Raw genomic sequence first — 18,511 nt, forward strand, 5'->3', positions numbered from 1 at the left:
GGCATATCTGCCTCCTCTCTGGATGGGCCTCATGCCTGTGCTCATGGGTCCCAGCCTGGGACTAAGACTAAACAATGGGTGCCTCATTGTGGTGTACAGAATTAATGATGAATGCTTTGCTGCCTGGCCAAAGGAAGTCAGCTGCAAGTTCAAGCAGAGGCAGGCTGACTGTGGCCAGGGCCAGGGCCTGGGCCTGGGCCTGGGCCTGGGCCCCAGCTGCAAAGAAGAGCCCCACCTCAACTCCATCCAGTGCTCCAGCCCAGGCTTACTGTTCTTGGGTAGAGCCACCCATCACATGTCAGAAGACTGCTCCTGCTGGGATGATGTTACAGTCTATTTTGAGGGTCACACTGGAGCATCTGTCAGCCTGGCCAGCCACACCCTCCATGTGTCATCACTAAGAGCCAGGGACACCCACAGGTCCACAAACTCTGCTTAAACAATCATTTCCCCTAGGGATCCTCAGCTTCAGGGCCTTATTGGCTTTCTAACGAGATCAACCCAGATGCCCTTATCTCCTGGCACCATTGGCAGGGCTCTGATGTCTCCTCACCCCACCAGACCCACTCCTGAGATTCCTAGTATTGGTGACTCAGCAAAATGCAGCTGAAGCCCATCAATTTGTGCCAAGCTCTTAGCTGAAACATAGCCCCTCCTTCTTCAGCTCTTTCTTACATTTAAGGAGTGCCCAGAATGCCTAGCACTCTGACTCCATGCCAGTTACCAACCAGACTCATTGTAGGTCCAACAGGTCTCACCTGCTAAGAAATTCCTGCTCATCCCTCAAAACCAAGCCCACATTCTGCCACCTCTTTCAGAGAACATTTCAGTCCACTCTCTGCTGAGTAGGCCACAAGTGCCCTGAGGACAAAGCTGGCCTATGCTGGCTTTACCTTTATTCTCTCTATACCCAGCATGGGCCTAGCACATAGTAGGTATGAATAAATACTCCTTGAACTCCCAGAATAAAACTTTATAACTAGACTAGATTAGTATGTTCTTCTACAAAAGGCATCATCAGAACAAAGCCTTTCTAGAAAATGACACCGATAACTGGGTTCAAACACCTTTTACAAATGTACTCAAATCTAGAGAAAAATAGGTTTATAGATTCAGTAAGTCAATCAAGCCCAGTAAAGAGCATGCCACATTTCTCTAGCCCCACTGAGCAGTAAACACTTTGTAGCTCTGTCCCCTAAGAACACTGTGATCCCCTAAGAATCCAACTAGAGGGGCGCCTGGTGGCGCAGTCGGTTAAGTGTCTGACTTCGGCCAGGTCACGATCTCGCGGTGAGTTCGAGCCCCGCGTCAGGCTCTGGGCTGATGGCTCGGAGCCTGGAGCCTGTTTCCGATTCTGTGTCTCCCTCTCTCTCTGCCCCTCCCCCGTTCATGCTCTGTCTCTCTCTGTCCCAAAAATAAATAAACGTTGAAAAAAAAATTTTTTTTTTAAATTAAAAAAAAGAATCCAACTAGACATTCCTTCACTCTACCCAGGGAATGGATTCAATGGGGAATGTCAGCAACAGCATGGACACCCATGTCTGGGATCAGGCAAGGGCATCTAACAAGTTAGGCTATTCCACTGCACACCCAAAGCAGTGCCACCAATGGCACCAATGTTTGGGTAGGCTGCCAAACATTCTAGGGATCAGGGCTCACTGACAAAACAGGTAAATTATCATCTGCTCCAGCCACTTTCCAGAGATGCTGTGAGGCTTGAACTAGATAATAGAGGAAAGCTATACAACCGGTTAACACCTGAGTCATGGACCAAAGCCAGGTAAGAAGCACACCTCCGATATCAACAGGAAACAAAAAACAAGCTGATCACTTTGTCTTGTAACTGCCCTTGGACTCCTCAAAACCACTCCTGGGCCATACCAATATCTGGCTACATCCTAACCATGAGAAGGCTTTCAAGGATTCCGTAAAGAAGCCATGAAGAGACATTTACATACTTGCCATCTGACAGTGGTCAATTAACACAGGCCACTAACAGGGGCACCTGGGTGGCTCAGTCGGTTAGGCATCCAACTTCAGCTCAGGTCATGGTCTCAAAGTGTGTGAGTTCAGGCCCCACAACAGGCTCTGTGCTGACAGCTCAGAGCCTGAAGCCTGCTTCAGATTCTGTGTCTCCCTCTGTCTCTACCCCTACCCCACTCACACTCAAGATCCATTTAACAACTGAAATTTGAAAAGCCACTTGAAGGAATCCAGGTCTCTACATGTAAACACTCCCCTTTTGAAAAACTGTTCTTTTCTCTCTAGCTCAGCTGTTATCATGATACAGACTACAGAGAAAACAAGTGATTTTCCTCCCTGCAGGTTTAAGAAATGCCCCTCAATTTCTGGCAATATGAGACTCCTGCCACTGCCATTTCAGTCTATACTAAAATTATTTTTGTAGTGTTTGTTTTGTTTTAAGAGATCATTCTCATTCACACTAGTGTTCAAACACATTATAGGTATATATGTGTTTTTATCAGATGGTGGAAAGGGAAAATGGAAACTTTAAGACCCTCCAATAGGATGTTTCCTATCAGTAAATCCACTAGATGGGAATAAAAGTGAAAAGATGCAACAGCTTGCCATGACCAGAATTTCAGAATCATAGAGTTATGGGGTTAAAGGCAGCTTAGACACTGGCCTAGCTCCCCACAGTATAGACAAGGAGATGGAAGCCCCACCATCTACCCATGACCACACAGCCGTCCCAGGAAAGGACGTTACAACTTCACTGAGGAAGCAGGCAATCCTCCCCCAGCACAGCCCGTTGGTTGGGCATTTTGCATGCACCATTAGAGGGGCAGTCCCTAAGAGAGAGGAAGTATTCTGAATGCTCAAGAACACACATTCAGGGTTGGCACGAAGGTCACTGGTATAGTTGGCAAACTTCCCACATCAGATTTAAGGTCTGATGAGGAAAGCCTTTCCAAGACAGCTGAAATCATGTTCTTTTATAAGTTAAACACCTGCTTTGTCACAGTCAATGGTAAAAAAGGTTGACTAGAAGGAAGAAAAAAAGAAAACTGAAAAATCTCCCCTCTGATTTCCTGTGTCTGCTTAGATCACCCTAAAATGGGGAGGCTCCCTAATGCTGACTTTAATGAGGACCTTCCTAAAGCTGGTCCAACTGGTGTTCAAATCCCTAGACTGAAAAACAAGTTTATGAGCAGCAAGGTCACCTGATTCTGACCATGTGCATGATGTTTACCCTGAGATGACAGGCCAGTGACTGCCACAGCTGTGATGAATGCTGTGAAGACTCTACTATCCCTTTGAAGCCTATAAGGGCCTCTACATGACTAAATGCCATAAAAAGGAACCCTGAATACAGCAAGAATGTGAAAGGAGGGAAGTCACAAACGCCATATAGCAGTAGGGGAAATCCTATTCTGGACAATGAATTGTTAATGTAAACTTGTTACTTGTTTCCCTGACCTGTGAGGTATTTCATTACATCATCACTGAAGAGAAGTCCCCTCCTCTACCCCCAATGCTTGCTACCAAGGGCTTCTGCTTACACCAGGCCATGCTCACAGTAAGGAAACAGAGGCAGCCCACTATTCAACCCTCTGCAGCCCAGACCTGTGAGGCTCAGCAGCTCACATCAGTCACAAGTGTCGGCCAGGAGTCATCAAACTCTGACCACAGGAAACAGGTCAGTGCTGGGGGAAAAAGGTGGTAAGAAGGGGCTTACCCATCTCTTCCTTTGCTGACAATCTTCACCTCAAAGTAATAAATGCCACAGGCAGCAGGTATGGGGTGGGTGGCACGCACTGAGGCAGCATCTTTGTGATTTTTGCCATGACCTAATAGGAGAGAGCAAGGAAGAAATTTCAGAAGAAATGTAAATAGAAACCTCATTCTTTACTGCTCCATGGCAACGAAGGGGTGAACCCTTCGTGGCTAGAGGAAGCCCTTACATTGTTCAAGGAACAACTAAACAACAACTGAGCAAACACATAAACCTCCCACCTTTGGCTCACCTCCTCCTGTGAACAGCAGCCCTGCCAGAGACACTGTCTCCCATACAAACTAAACGAGGGTACGGGCAATATGCATACATGTGAGAGATTTCCAAGTGCTGCTGGCGGTCTCTCCAGAATACAGGCAGTCCACCTGGGAGAGGAGAGGAGGTGGAGGAGCTCTGGAAGACCACCCCCCTCAACTTTAGTAGAAAACTCCAAGACCTGTCTGTGATGTCTGGCAGATGAGCAAACCCACAGGCTTCTGGCTAATGGAGGGGATGTGACCACCCCTTTCTTCAGACACTCCAAAAACTAAGCCGTGGTGAAGGGTTCAGCTGGAGTTGGGAGCTATCCCAGGACAAGCAGGAAGGCCCCCAGGGGTGGAAGCTCCAGCCCAGCACTGGGTATGGACACCTGGTGCAGTTCTCTTGACATTAGGTGTCTCAGAGAAGAGCAGTCTAGGCAGTCGACCCCCGGCCTGGTCAGCCTCAACACCCTGGACACCCCACAGGGGCTAAGGCCTAACCCGAAGCACCCAGGCCCGGGAAGGGACGTGATGGGGCAGGGGCGGGCAGCATCGCCACCCCACAGATGCTCTGGCCTTCCGCCCGACCCCAGCGGGCCAAACAGGCCGATACCTTTGTAGTGGACGCGGAGGTTGCCCTGGGAGAGGCCGATGTAGTTGTACTTGTCCTTGGGGCTCCAGGAGCGCGGCAGCGGCGTCTCGTGCTGGTTGACCGCGGGGTACAGGCGCTGCAGGCGCCGACTCAGCTCCTGCTCCCCTGGGGACGGCAGCCCGCCCCCAGCGCCCCCGCCAGAGGAATCTCCAGCCTGCGGGCTCCCAGCTCCCGGGTCCGCCGTCGCCGCCGCCATCTTGGAGGGAGCTGCTATTGTGTCACTGGGGGCGGGGAGGAGCGGGACGAGATCCTCCCCGCTCAGCCAATGGCCCGCGAGCCTACTGAGGTCGCAGGGAAACCGAGTCCGAGTCCGGCATCTCTCTTTGGACACTGCCACGCCTCGCCACATTTCGGACTCCATATCCCACAATGCAGAGCTCTCCAGAGGCGGGCCAACCCGGGATCGTAAAGAACTTAGGGAGATGTAGTACAAATCTGCTCAGTCATAAGCCTGCCCGGCAGAGACTTCAAGAAACCAAAAACTACAATTCCCGCTGGCAACGTAGCTCCAGGTCCTCAGTTTCCCTCTCTCCCCCACTGCCTCTGTTTATCCCCTCGCCTCAGTTGTGATAGCTAGGATCAAGTCCGCTGTAGTGATTGACTGAGGGAACCCTGCTCCCGGGTCCGAGTCCACCTTTGCTAACTGGCTTTCCTCCTAGCCTTCGGCCTTGGGGTGAGGGGGCGTGGCACAATCTTGACCCCCGCCCCCGCCTCTGGGATGCTGGGGCCTGGTCGCCATAGCGACCGGCTGTACACTACCACAACTTCACAGGCAGTGGATGCTGGCTGTCCGGCTGCCCGAGGGTCATGGCCTCCCCGAAGCCGCGGTGCTCCAGCTTCGCGACCACTTCGAGGTAGGCGCTGGCCAGACTGAGGGCGGAGAGGAGGGTTTGGAGAACTTGCAGAAAGAGAAAAGCTTCTGTCCATTGATTCGGGGCTTCAGCCCCACCGGATCGCTGGGGCAGAAACAGAATGCGGACATTACGTGCTAGCAAAAGAGCTGGCGCACTTTAACATTAGTAAGAGCCAGCCTCTTTATATTGAGTGTATATGATGTGCCAAGTGCTTTATATATAGCATATTTAACTCACAACTCTATGAAGTAGTAATATCTTCTGGATACTTCTATTACAAATAGAAGTCTGGAGAAATCATGTGTTTTACACGTTTACAAGTGGAGGAGCTAGGATTTGAACCCAGCCATGTGAGACTTCTTAGCTCTTAGCCACAGAGATAAATGGCCTCTTCACCCATTGGTTTATGGCAAAGATGCTTATCGAATTGCTGTCTATTCAGAGGTTGCACCCTCTGGGCATTGCAAAATTTGACAAGTTCTATTATCCAGGAAAGACACAAAATGTACATAATAAGACAAAATTTGGGGATAAATGTCTTTCTAGCTTTGGGAACCCAAGAAGTCTCTTAAGTTCTGGGCTTCTGCTTCTGTATCTCAAACGTGGGGATGTTACAGCCCACCTCACAAACATTGCCGGGAAAATTTAGGCAGAATATGCGAAGCTCTCATCACAGTTCTTGCATATACTAAACATTCGGTTGTTTAATGAACGTAGTTTCTCCCTTCTACTCATTTCCAACGCAAAAACTTGATCTCACCTAAACTCTAATCCTTCAGGGTTTGCTACCTCAACAGAGAAAGCCTACAAAAGTCAGGAAATTGTTTGCCAATTGATTATTTTATCCAGAGTTAGAATGAAACTATAAGCACCAGGCAGCAGGCTTGAGAAAGAGTGTTGTTACCCAGCACAGGAATGATTTAGGAAACTGCAGTCATGTTTGAAAGGGATATGAAATGGATTCAGAAGGAGAATCCCCATCTATTTTAAGAAGGAAGCATAGGGGGTCACCTGGGTGGCTCAGTTGGTTAAGACACCAACTTCAGCTCGGGTCATGATCTCGCGGTTTGTGAGTTCGAGCCCCGCATGGGGCTCTGTGCCAGCAGCTCGGATTCTGTGTCTCCCTCCCTCTCTCTGTGCCCCTCCCCCACTCAAGCTTTGTTTCTCCCTCTCTCTCTCTCTCTCTCTCTCAAAAATAAACATTAAAGAGAAGAAGAAGGAGGAGGAGGAGGAGGAGGAGGAGGAGGAGGAGGAGGAAGCATAGGGGTGCCTGGGTGGCTCAGTTGCTTCAGCATCTGACTCTGGCTCAGGTCATGATCTTGCAGTTTGTGAGTTCAAGCCCAGCACTGTTCAAGCTGACAGTGCAGAGCCTGCTTCAGATCCTCTGTCCTCCTTTTTCTCTGCCCCTCCCCGGCTTGAATTTTCTCCCCCAAAATAAATAAACTGTAAAAAAAAAAAGTATCAAAAGGAAGAAAGGAAGGAAGAGAAGAGAAGAAATATAGGGGCAGTCCCCTACTGGCTCAGTCAGTAGAGCATGTGACTATTTTTTTTTAATGTTTATTTTTGAGAGATGGAGAGAGTGCACAAATGCAAAAACCCTTCCTTTTCTTTTTTTTTAAATTTTTAAAAAAATTTTTTTTTCAACATTTATTTATTTTTGGGACAGAGAGAGACAGAGCATGAACGGGAGAGGGGCAGAGAGAGAGGGAGACACAGAATCGGAAACAGGCTCCAGGCTCTGAGCCATCAGCCCAGAGCCTGACGCGGGGCTCGAACTCACGGACCGCGAGATCGTGACCTGGCTGAAGTCGGACGCTTAACCGACTGTGCCACCCAGGCGCCCCAAAACCCTTCCTTTTATATAGCTGCTGTTTATTTGATATGGTTTGTTCATACTTGTCCCATTGAGAGATAAGAGAGGACTAGCGTTTGGGGTGTCACCGCTCTATGGAGTAGGACTAAGGAACCAAGTCCTTAGGTTCCCAACTAGATTCACATTTACTGCTCTCAACTTCTCTGGAATACAGGTAGTCCCAGTCTCACTTTTATAAACAAAGACACTGAGGTTCAGAGAGGTTAAACAGTATGCCCAAGGTCATTGGCTAGCAAAGGGAACGAAGACACAGGTCTGTCTGGCAGCATAAATGACCCCCACCCACTGCCACCATGGATTTCTGGAATTACTTTTCCCTTTTCTTCACCTGGATCTGCCTTCCCAGGGCAGCCCTCCCTGTTGATCCCCAAATGCCTTTCTAGCTTGAGGAAGGATGGCACTCCCTCCCAAGAGCTCTAGGAGCTAAAGACCTTCTTAGAATCAACTTTTCTCCCATCTTACTGTCATCATTAACATCTGCACAGCTCCTTGCAGCTTACAGGCTGTTTTTGCATATCTCTTTTCCTCGTATTAAACTTCACAACAACTTTATAAGATAGGAAAAGCAAGAATTGTCTCCATTTCCTTATGAGCATACTAGGCTGAGAGAGGTCAAATGGCTTGCCTGGGGGTTCCTGTTGGAACCCCAAATGTCAACCCCCAGGCCTTTCAGCCAGTAAGTGCAGGATGGGGACTCACACACCAGCTCTTGGACCTCAGACCTTGTGCTTCTTGTCCTAACACCTGTCTTTGGTATCACACCCCCAGAATGTGCCAGTCACAAACATGAAACTCCTCTCAACACTGAATGAAAGTTTAAGTCCACAGAGTTCTCTGGGCTCATGAAGGGCACTCATGAAGGTATCCTGTCACTGTAGGGATTGATGAGATCCTCAGCATGAGAAGGTTTCCAGGAATGTAGGAAAATGTTTTGGGCCCATGGCCAGGAACTTATTGGCAACATCTCTGGGAATCTATAGGCACTGCTGGGAAGACCCAGGGCCTAGCTCTGCAGGGAAAAGAAGCCATGTCCTGTTGATCTGGGAAGGTTGGAGGTGCTCTCCCCACTCAGAGCTCTGTCATCTACCACTGTCTTCCCCTTCTCTGTGCAGAACACACATACAGCCTTCAGGAGTGACCGTAGATGACTCCTACCTCACAGAAACCAAGAGCTCCCAGAACCGAAAGTTTTCCCAGAGACAGAAGACGCTGGTTAGTGGCAATGTCTTGCTGGAAACCCAAATGTCAGCTCCCAGACCCTAGCTGCCTCCCTCTCTGCAACCCAAAAGCACCACCCACCTGAAACATGCCCCCCCCCCCCCAGAAGCCAGCAGCTTCTCTCCAGTCAGGGAAGCATGGCTTACAGTGGCCAGACCCATCAGGCTTTAGGGTAGAGGTGTGCAAACTGGTTGCACCTCATCTGAAAAGCCTTTCCAGACCTCCCCTGGCAGAGAGAGACTCAGCTCCTTCCCGACACCCTTCCCCTGCAGCTCAATGTTCTGGAGTGGACCTCATTTTTTCATTCAGCCTGCCATATGCCAGGCACTGTGCTAGATGCTGGGATGGTCACACCAGATCTACCAAGGTCCTTCAGGGCTGTGACTATATGTTTTTTTGTTTTGTTTTGTTTTGTTTTGTTTTGTTTTGTTTTGTTTTTCTGAATGGCCCTGATCCCTGATAGGGTACTTGAGTGTTTGGCATATGTTGAGAGCTCCATAATGTTGTGAGTAAATGTGTGAAGGCAGGAGTAAAAAGATGTTATTACCCCCTTGTGTTGCTGGCTCTGGGTTGGCGGCAAGAGACTCTACTAGCCTCAGGAAACTGCCCTTCCACCATTCCTGTTCTTTTAATTTTTTTATATAAAAATGAATTCTGTCTTGGGACACCTGGCTGGCTCAGTCCGTAGAGTGTGAGACTCTTGATCTCTGGGTTTTGAGTTCAAGTCCCATGTTGGGCGTACAGCTTACTTTAAAAAAAAAAATAATGAATGCTGTCTTATTAAGTACTTTTGAACTTTTGTTGATACAGTCATAGGGTTGTAATTATTTAATTAGCAAACCGACTTTAAAAAAAACACACACACAGTTTAGCAAACTTATAACTCCAGTTCACAGTGGAGCATTATGGGCTGTGTGGTGGTTTTCTTTGTGTGTGTCCCCTATGGGGAATTTAAGGACACATGGGAACCACACTTTATGAAGCTGGAGATTCCCAACGTGGGGACCCAGACTCCAGAGAGGGAAAGGGAATCAGTGTGGACTCTTCGCAGAGACCAAGCGCAGCCAGGGCCTCGGAAGACGGATAATGGGGCACATGACCCCCCCCTCCACCCAGCTGCCATCCTACCGTGTACCTGGGCCTAAGCACTTTCTTCCTGCGAGGGCACCACCATTCTTAACCACCAGAGGGCATTACTCCCTCACGCCGCCCCCTGGCCACGCCCCTTCCCATTTTCACCCTCAGGAGGAAGCAGAGAGGTAGGAGCCCCAGTGAAACATTTGCACCCGTTGGCTGGTGGAGGCCAGCTGGTAATGATAACAACGACCTGGAAGCCGCACTTGCCCCAGAATCAATGTAGGATGGCCATGTTTTCTCCCCACACAAACGGCAGACAGAACGCAAGTCCTGGCGTTTTGAAAGTCTGAAAAACTTATCAGTTCACTAGGGTTAGATGCTTCTTTGACAAATTCCCAGATGTCTTTCGGAATTACTTGGCACAAAATCACAATTTTGATAAAATTTCAAAAAAAATTGTTTTTCTGGCTTGATTTTTAGCAGTTTTAATTCTCTCATTTTTCCAGTTTGCCTATTTATACTTTATTTACTCTTTTTAACTATTTAAAAATTTTATTCTTGATAGTTCTTCTCAAACTCAAACAAAAAGAAATCTTAAGGCTTTCTTTTTTTTTTTAATTTTTTTTAATGTTTATTCATTTTTGAGAGATGGAGAGAGACAGAGCATGAGCAGGAGAGGGGCATAGAGAGAGAGAAGGAGACACAGAATCCAAAGCAGGCTCCAGGCTCTGAGCTGTCAGCACAGAGCCTGATGTGGGCTTGAACTCACAGACCAGGAGATCATGACCTGAGCCCAAGTCGGACACTCAAGTGACTGAGCCCCCCCCCCGCGCCCCCCCCCCCCCGGGATCCCAGAAATTTTTGAAAAATGTGTAATTGTAGAAAAATAAGCATCCAATGGCCTATCATTAGAGAATAATAATTGTTGATAACTTTTTACATTATTTCTTGTTTTTTTCTAGACTTCCATTTTTACCTAGTTGTGCTTATTCCTTAATTTCAGGCTTTACTTAACCCTTAGAGCTGTAAGGTTAGCATATTTCCACATTAAATCTTTTTGTAAACATTTCATGACTGCTTTTATTTTTTAGACATTTAGGAGTTTTCTAATTTCTGGGTATTTAGGAATTTATTAATTTTTCCACAGTCATAAGTAAGGCTTTGAGGACAGCCCTTCTGCATAAAGCTGCTGCTCCATCTCTGACTCCCTCTACACTGGCCACCCCAGGCCTCAGCCTCAACCAGCCTGCTCTCCTTGGACATTGGCCCCTTATTCATTGCTCTTTAAAATTCTTTTTTTTTTCGCATTTATTTATTTATTTATTTATTTTGAAGGAGAGACAGAGCATGAGCGGGGGAGGAGCAGAGAGAGAGAGGGAGACACAGAATTTGAAGCAGGCTCCAGGCTTTAAGCTGTCAGCACAGAGCCCGACATGGGGCTCAAACTCACGAACTGTGAGATCGTGACCCGAGCCGAAGTCGGATGCTTAACCGACTGAGCCACCCAGGTGCCCCTAAAATTCTTTTTTTTTTAAATTGTTTTTTGATGTTTATTTCTGAGAGAGAGAGAGAGTACATGAGTAGGAGAGGGGCAGAAAGAGAGGGAGCCACAGAATCTGAAGTAGGCTCCAGGCTCTGAGCTGTCAGCACAGAGCCCAACGCAGGGCTCGAACCCACCAACTGTGAGATCATGACCTGAACCGAAGTCAGACTTTCAACCGACTGAGCCACCCAATCGCCCCCGTAGCTCTTTAAAATTCTTGCTGTTGGGGTGCCTAGGTGGCTCAGTTGGTTGAGTGTCTGATTTTGGCCTGGGTCATGATCTTGTGGTTCATGAATTTGAGCCCTGCATCAGGCTCTGTGCTGAGAGCTCAGAACCTGGAGCTTGCTTCGGATTCTGTATCCCCCTTGCTCTCTCGTCTCTCTCTCTCAAAAATAAATGAAAATGTTAAAAAAAAATTCTTGCTGTTTCCCTGAGGTGTTAGTGCTACTCAGGCAGTCTGTGTGCCCCACCTTTAAACCTGAGATACACCCCCTCTCCCAGAGTGTCCTCAGTTCCTCTCATATACGTATTCAAGTTTTACTGAATGAACATCACAGATATTATCACCTCCTCCTCCAAGATGTTAGCCTTTTCTGGTCCCCTCCAGTCAAGGCCCATCCCTACCTGGTAATCTGCATTGGCTTTAGTCACTACCTGGTGGTAGAGCCCACATTCTTAATTATGAACCATATTAAGAGATGTTGGGGGGTGCCTGGGTGGCTCAGTCGGTTAAGCATCTGACTTTGGCTCAGGTCATGATCTCACCGCTCGTGAGTTTGAGCCCCACGTTGGGTTCTGTGCTTACAGCTCAGAGTCTAGAGCCTGCTTTGGATTCTGTCTCCATCTGTCTCTGCCCCTCCCCTGCCTGCTCGCTCTCGCTCTCTCTCTCAAAAATAAATAAGCATTTAAAAAGACAGAAATGTTAGGGAGGGGCGCCTGGCTGGCTCAGTTGCTATAGCATGTGACTCTTCATCTTGGGGTCATGAGTTCAAGCACCATGTTGGGCATGGAGCCTACTTAAAAAAGACAGAAAGAGATGTTGGGGGGGGGGGCGGAATTAAGAATAGAAGGAGGATGGGGCGCCTGGGTGGCTCAGTCGGTTGGGTGTCCAACTTCGGCTCAGGTCACGATCTCGCGGTGTGTGAGTTCGAGCCCCGCGTCGGGCTCTGTGCTGACTGCTCAGAGCCTGGAGCATGTTTCAGATTCTGTGTCTCCCTCTCTCTCTGACCCTCCCCCGTTCATGCTCTGTCTCTCTCTGTCTCAAAAAATAAATAAACGTTAAAAAAAAATTTTTTTTTAAAAAGAATAGAAAGAGGATGATGGAGAGGAGCATCAGGAATGGGAGCAATGTTGCCTTGGTAACCTCACCTGTCTCTTCCTGCAGTCCTGTCAGTTCTCCATTGGTGGCCACCTGTCCCCATGGCCCACATACACCAGTGGTCAGACCATTCTGCATAATCGAAAGCCCTGTTCATATGATTACCGGAAACGAGCAGGGTAAGCCAGGGTCAGCACTGTGGTGGATGGGCTGGTACAGACCCAGCATTGGGCCCAGAGACAGCACAGGGGTGTGTGCTGCCCCAGACCAAGGATGCAAGAGCCCCATGGTGTGCCCATCACATCTCATCCCACCATACCCTGCAGTAGTTGGCAGCAGCAGCCCCTGGGCACTACTAAGCCGAGATACCTGGAGCAGCTAGAGAACTACCTACGCAAGGAGCTTCTCCTGCTGGACCTGAGCACAGATTCTGCCCAGGAGCTGAGGTTGCAGGTCAGAGCCACAGAATAACTGTGGGGAGGGCAGGAGGACAGGTGGGAGGAAATTTTACTCACTAGGACTCAGCAATCAGACTTCAGGAGAGACTATCCTCTCCCTTCTCTTTTGGGTCCCTATTCCTGGTAAGGGAAACAGGTTCTATGACAAAGTCAGCGAGCAGGCAAAGCTGGAACCAAAACTCTCCTGAGGCTTGAGTTTCACACCTGAGTCAGGTGAACTGGATGCTGTCTCCAGTTCCTTCAGCTTTGTGACCCCCAGTGCCTAGTTTGGGTTGTTGGACATCAGTGAATGGAGCCTGAATCCTGGCAATTGGGCAAGCAAGGGTCATATGGTGTTCGCCAGCCCAGAGATGACAGACTCAGGCTTGAGGAACTTAGCCCAGACACAGAGAAACTTAGATGCAGATTAGATTCTGGTACATACTAAGGAGGGAATTACCAAATCCCTGTTCTAACAGGGATGATGACAGGAAATCCCTTACTTGATAGAAACACTTGCTGAGCACCATCTGTGTGCCAGGCCCTGAATGAGGCCTTGTATACAATCTCATAGGCTGAAGGTACCTCATCAACAAGGAAGCAGAAGTTCAGAGAAGGCATACAGCTATGAAGTGGTAGGGCTGGGATATGAACTCAGGACTGATTCTAGAGCCTGTGCTAATTCCAGGACATAATGCTGTGCCCCAAAACTTGTGTCCAAATTGGACAGGAAACCACACCTTTACTTGGAGGTGAGAATACAAAGCTAGAGGCTTGAATGCCCTCCTGTCCTCACAGGTCTGTAAGATGGCAAGGGGATGATGGTGAGAGGCTAACTAAGGCACAGTGCTTGGAGGCTGGCTGCCTGGAGAGCCAAAGTGGGGCTCAGAGACAGAAGGGACAGCCCTGACCCAAGTCATCTGCTAGCCTTCAGAGATAGCACCAGGAGAACAGCGTCCAGAGAACAGTGGAGAGGGACATAGCTACCCCTCAGCTTCCTGGCAATGAGCGACCCATGTGGTGCCCAGGGGTATTTATTTGAATGTGGGTCACCAGGTAACTTCATGCTACAATATTTCTAAACTTAAGAGAGTGGCAGCTATAGGCCAGGAGGTGACAGGTCCCCTTTTCTTGCCAGCCTTACAGAGAAATCTTTGAGTTCTTCATAGAGGACTTTAAAACGTACAAGCCATTGCTATCTTCCATCAAGAATGCATATGAGGTGATGCTGGGTAAGACTGCAACCTCTGTGCCTGGGTCCAGTCTGGAAGGCATGGAGAGGATCCAACTCTTACCTTCTGGGGTTATGCAGCCATGTTGGGCAGCTACTAATTAGGCCTTGAAGTCACCAAGCTTTGCTCAGCCTTTTTGCTTACACTGTCCTGTGATAGAGCACCTAATCACCTCCTGTCCTTGGGAAGTATGGTAAGAGAGCAACTTCACTATTGAGAGTGAAGCCCAGGAGTAAGTGAGTACCTTTGGGAAGTAGAGGCTCCCAACCAGGCTTAGGAGGTGCCGGGCATGGTACAACTACAGGACTAAAGGCTATAGAGAGAAAGGGCATAGATGAAACCCCAGTCCTCAACTAGACTGTGTCTCTGGTTTAAAAGCCAATGCAGGAAGGCCTGAAGCAGGAGCCATGTTTTGAACAAGGCAGTGATAGACTCCTGGAGTTTGCAAGGGACATAGCCACTCACTGTTACCTTCGATCAGTGTCTCCTGGCTGTTTGTTCTCCATGGTCCCAAAGGTAGTCTCCCACCTGTCCCTGCTTAGCCCACCAGAGGGAGAAGATTCGGGCTCTGGAGCCCTTGAAGGCCAAACTTGTCACTGTGAATGAGGACTGCAACGAGAGGATCCTGGCCATGCGGGCTGAGGAGAGATATGAAATCTCCATGCTGAAGAAAGAGAAGATGAATTTGCTAAAACTCATTGACAAAAAGAACGAGGAGAAGATCTCATTGCAGAGCGAGGTGAATGGGAGTAGTGTGGTGACCAGCTCCCTGAATTACTGCTACCTCCAGCCCAGGGGTGACCTGAAGCCTTGGGCACCAAGGTGACCCCTAACTCTCTACCCTTCTGCCTGGAATGATATACTGTGCCACCACCTACCTCCAGAGGCCCTACTTCCACATTCTGTCTTCCTTCTTGGCTTAGCACTGGTTCCATGTGGCCCCAAATGATAGCAGTCCTGCTTCTTGGCTCCCAGACTTTCTCCACAGGAGGAAGCATTGGCACTTTGTTGGATTCTCAGGAATGGCCAGCCTCCTTCTTTTACCTTTTCTCTTCCCAGGCCCTGATGTGGCCACCCAGCATCCATCCCATCCCCTTTGATGGCTCGCTAAGTACAGTCCCATGACCACACAGCCACCTTCCCAACAGGTGTCCAAACTGAGGAAGAATTTGGCTGAGGAGTACCTGCACTACCTCAGTGAGCGAGATGCCCGCAAGATCCTCATTGCAGACTTGAATGAGCTGCGGTACCAGCGGGAAGACATGTCACTAGCCCAGTCCCCAGGTAAGCCTGAGGTGGGTTTCTTTCCCCTGAGGAGGCACTAGAGGAGTCTCGCCACTTGTCCCCATTCAACTCTCCTATATCTGTTCATTCCATGCCCATTCACAATGCTGGGGGTGGGGTGGGGTGGGGTGGGGTGGGGTGGGGTGGGGTGGGGTGAGGTGAGGTGAGGTGGGGATATTCTTGCTGCTGCCTGGGTCTGTGGATCTTCTGACCTGGACTGAGAATCATAGACTCCTTGTTTAAGTAGGAAACGATTGTTGGCCGCTGAGGCAACTGAGACTCCCTGAGAGCAGGACAGGCCTGGTACTTTGTGTCCTGGACTTCTCTGTTTAAGCTCGAAGTTGTAAGATATTAGTGCTGTAGGAAAGAGCCAGGGCTTCCCAAGCAGCGAGAGAAGGACCTGGAACAAGCCCTGAGGAACATTCTAACCCTGCCCTGGGCTACAGGCCTTAGAGTCAGGGTGATGCAAGCTGGCTGGTACCCTGACAGGCATCTGGGGCGAGGACCCCGTTAAGTTAACACTGGCTCTGAAGATGACCCGGCAAGACCTGACCCGCACACAGATGGAACTCAACACCATGAAAGCCAACTTTGGAGATGTGGTGCCCAGGAGGGACTTTGAAATGCAGGAGAAGACCAACAAGGATCTGCAGGAGCAGGTGCTGGTGGGCAGGCAGGTCAGGCAGGGTAGGGAAGGGTCATGCAGGTGGGTAGCGAGGATCAATCACCTTGTCCGTAGCTGGACAGCCTGAGAGGTGACTATGAAGAGGTCTGCAAGGAGCACGAGATACTGCTACAGTTGCACATGACCACACTGAAGGAGCGGGACCAGTTTTATTCTGAGCTCCAGGAGATCCAGCGCACCTCTACACCACGGCCTGACTGGACCAAGTGTGAAGGTAATGATGGCCATTGGACTCCCAGGGAGTGCTCAACGATGTGGTTTGGACTCCAGCTCCCTCTTCCCACCTGCAGGTGTGGTGGCTGGGGGCCCAGATCGCTGGCAAATGCTGGCCGAGGGCAAAAACAGTGACCAGCTGGTGGATGTGCTCTTGGAGGAGATTGGCGAGGGCCTGCTCCGGGAGAAAGACTTCTTTCCTGGTCTGGTAGGGGTCCCTGGGCTTGGGAGGCTTGGGGCCAGAGTCAGAACAGCCAGGCCTTGCTGCTAAGACTTGAGATTCTGGGGAACCATCTTGGGCTCTGCCTGGACCCAGAGATGAGCTGACATTCTACCTTGCAGGGCTATGGGGAAGCCATCCCCTCTTTCCTTCGATTTGATGGCATTATGGAGAACAAGAAGCCAACCAAGAAGGATGTGGTAAACCTACTCAAAGATGCCTGGAAGGAGCGTCTTGTTGAGGAGCAGGTCAGATCTTATGGGCCATTTGGGCCTGGTGTGGCCTTGAGAATCCCCCCGGGAATTCCATCAAGGTGTTAGGGGGGAGGGCTAACCCACCATGGGGCAGGGTTACTAAGCAGTCGTCCCCAACCCTGCAGAAAGAGAAATTCCCAGATTTCTTCTTCAATTTCCTGGAGAATCGCTTTGGACCTGGTGATGCCATGGCCTGGGCTTACACCATTTTTGAAAATATCAAGCTCTTCCGTTCTAATGAGGTCATGAGCCAGTTCTATGCACTCTTGATGGGAAAGGTGAGGTTGGACCTGGCCCTCCACCCTTTGTCCCCACCATAGGCCAGGTCTATCCCTATCACTTCAGGAAGCAGCAAGTTAGTCAATGCTTCCTTCCCTGTAGAGGAGCGAGAGTGTGTACATCAAGCAGAAGGAGACCATAGTACAGTTGCTGAAGGAGATGACAAATGCTGACAGTCAGAATGAGGGGCTGATAACCATGGAAAACTTAAGGTGAGAGGCCAGTCCAGCCACCACAAACTCCTGCCCAACATTTCCTCTGGCCAGGCTCCCAGGTGTGCAGGGGAAAGGGGAGCCTGACAGGAAGGGCTCACAGCCCCAACACTTGTTGTCCCTTTTGAGCAGTAGTGGGGCTGGCAGAGTGGTACAGGAAGATAAGTGGGTAGGCCTGAGCCAGGCCTGTTGGCCCTTGTGTCTCCCCATAGCACTGCCCTTAAGAGCACCTTCCCCTTCAAGAGGGAAGAGAGAATCCAGCAGCTGATGGAGGCAGGGGGCTGGCATTCCAACAGTAGCAATGCAGACTTGCTCAACTACCACTCATTGTTTATAGAGGTAGGTATGGGTGTGTGTTGGGGAGTGGGAGTTGTCCAGGAACTTGCCCAGCCCTGCCCTGGCCTCTGCTGGACCCCAACCAATGTGTCCTCACCCTGCCTTACGGACCCTCCCAGGATGAGGAGGGCCAGAGTATGCCCTTTGTGCAAAAGCTGTGGGAACAGTACATGGATGAAAAGGATGAGTACTTACAGGAGCTAAAGCAGGAGCTGGGCCTGGAACTGTGAGTAACTCCTGAGGTCCTCAGGCCCACTTAGCCATAGGCATATCCTGCAGGTTGGGCCACAGGGTGGCATCTCATTGCCTTGGATCTCCCTGTGCACTGAGTTTGTTCCTGGGCACTATATACTGCTCAAGCTCAGCAGAGGACATCTTGGGGTCTGGGGTACAGAAGGGTCAAAGCCTATCTCTCTTTCTTTGTGGGGTAGCCATGATAAAGTAACCCTACCCAAGGTACGTGAAGCCCTGATGAACATTGATCCCGGCCTGGACAAACAGACCCTGAATAGCTATTTGAGCCAGGCCTTCCAGCTCCCCATGACAGAACTGCCTGAGGAGGGTGAAGAGAAGGAAGAAGGCATTGTGGAACAGCTCCAGATTGCCCTGGAACAGCTTCAGATGATTGACCTCAGGCGCATGGGGCCTCGAGAGCAGGAGCCTGCAAGCTAGGGCTGCTATGGGCAGCCTCGGTGCTCCAGTGCTCTAGTGCTCCTAACCCCTAACTTTTAGTATAAAATTATTTGTCTGAACCTATTTCCCAGGTTGTGCTGGGGAATTGAGAAGAGGGATGAGTATTGGTCCCGGCCTGGCTGGCCCCAGGATATG

The 18,511-nt window shown here is 49.6% G+C and overlaps 2 protein-coding genes across 8 annotated transcripts in view; one reads left to right on the plus strand and one right to left on the minus strand.

The window, feature by feature from the left end:
• The window catches only part of RANBP10 (RAN binding protein 10), a 62,538-nt gene extending 57,664 nt beyond the window's left edge, over positions 1-4,874 (minus strand). Inside the window, exons 1-2 of one of the 2 annotated variants that reach the window (XM_040498410.1) lie at positions 4,610-4,874; positions 3,701-3,812 (exon numbers count right to left, since the gene is read on the minus strand). In XM_040498410.1, coding sequence (XP_040354344.1) covers positions 3,701-3,812; positions 4,610-4,844 — 347 coding nt within the window. In that variant the 5' untranslated portion in view covers positions 4,845-4,874. The remainder of the gene's footprint in view (positions 1-3,700; positions 3,813-4,609) is intronic. The other variant, XM_040498409.1, reaches the window with a different exon arrangement.
• Positions 3,553-18,439, plus strand: TSNAXIP1 (translin associated factor X interacting protein 1). 6 transcript variants are annotated; one of them, XM_040498403.1, is made up of 17 exons: positions 3,553-3,661; positions 5,308-5,502; positions 8,488-8,587; positions 12,598-12,710; positions 12,858-12,984; positions 14,107-14,200; positions 14,743-14,939; positions 15,349-15,484; positions 15,974-16,143; positions 16,224-16,383; positions 16,460-16,590; positions 16,725-16,850; positions 16,982-17,134; positions 17,238-17,347; positions 17,560-17,686; positions 17,803-17,909; positions 18,115-18,355. In XM_040498403.1, exons 2-17 carry the CDS (start codon positions 5,456-5,458, stop codon positions 18,353-18,355), a joined length of 2,139 nt encoding a protein of 712 aa, XP_040354337.1. In that variant the 5' UTR covers positions 3,553-3,661; positions 5,308-5,455. The 6 variants fall into 6 exon arrangements, with proteins under 6 accessions (XP_040354337.1, XP_040354340.1, XP_040354339.1 ...); XM_040498406.1 differs by lacking the exon at positions 16,982-17,134 and having other exon boundaries at positions 18,115-18,439; XM_040498405.1 differs by lacking the exon at positions 8,488-8,587.
• Positions 18,440-18,511: the final 72 nt, after the last annotated feature.

The sequence above is a fragment of the Herpailurus yagouaroundi genome, unplaced genomic scaffold (genome assembly GCF_014898765.1).
Source record: "Herpailurus yagouaroundi ecotype Mexico unplaced genomic scaffold, PumYag 190, whole genome shotgun sequence".
In the NCBI taxonomy this organism is placed as follows: domain Eukaryota; kingdom Metazoa; phylum Chordata; class Mammalia; order Carnivora; family Felidae; genus Herpailurus; species Herpailurus yagouaroundi.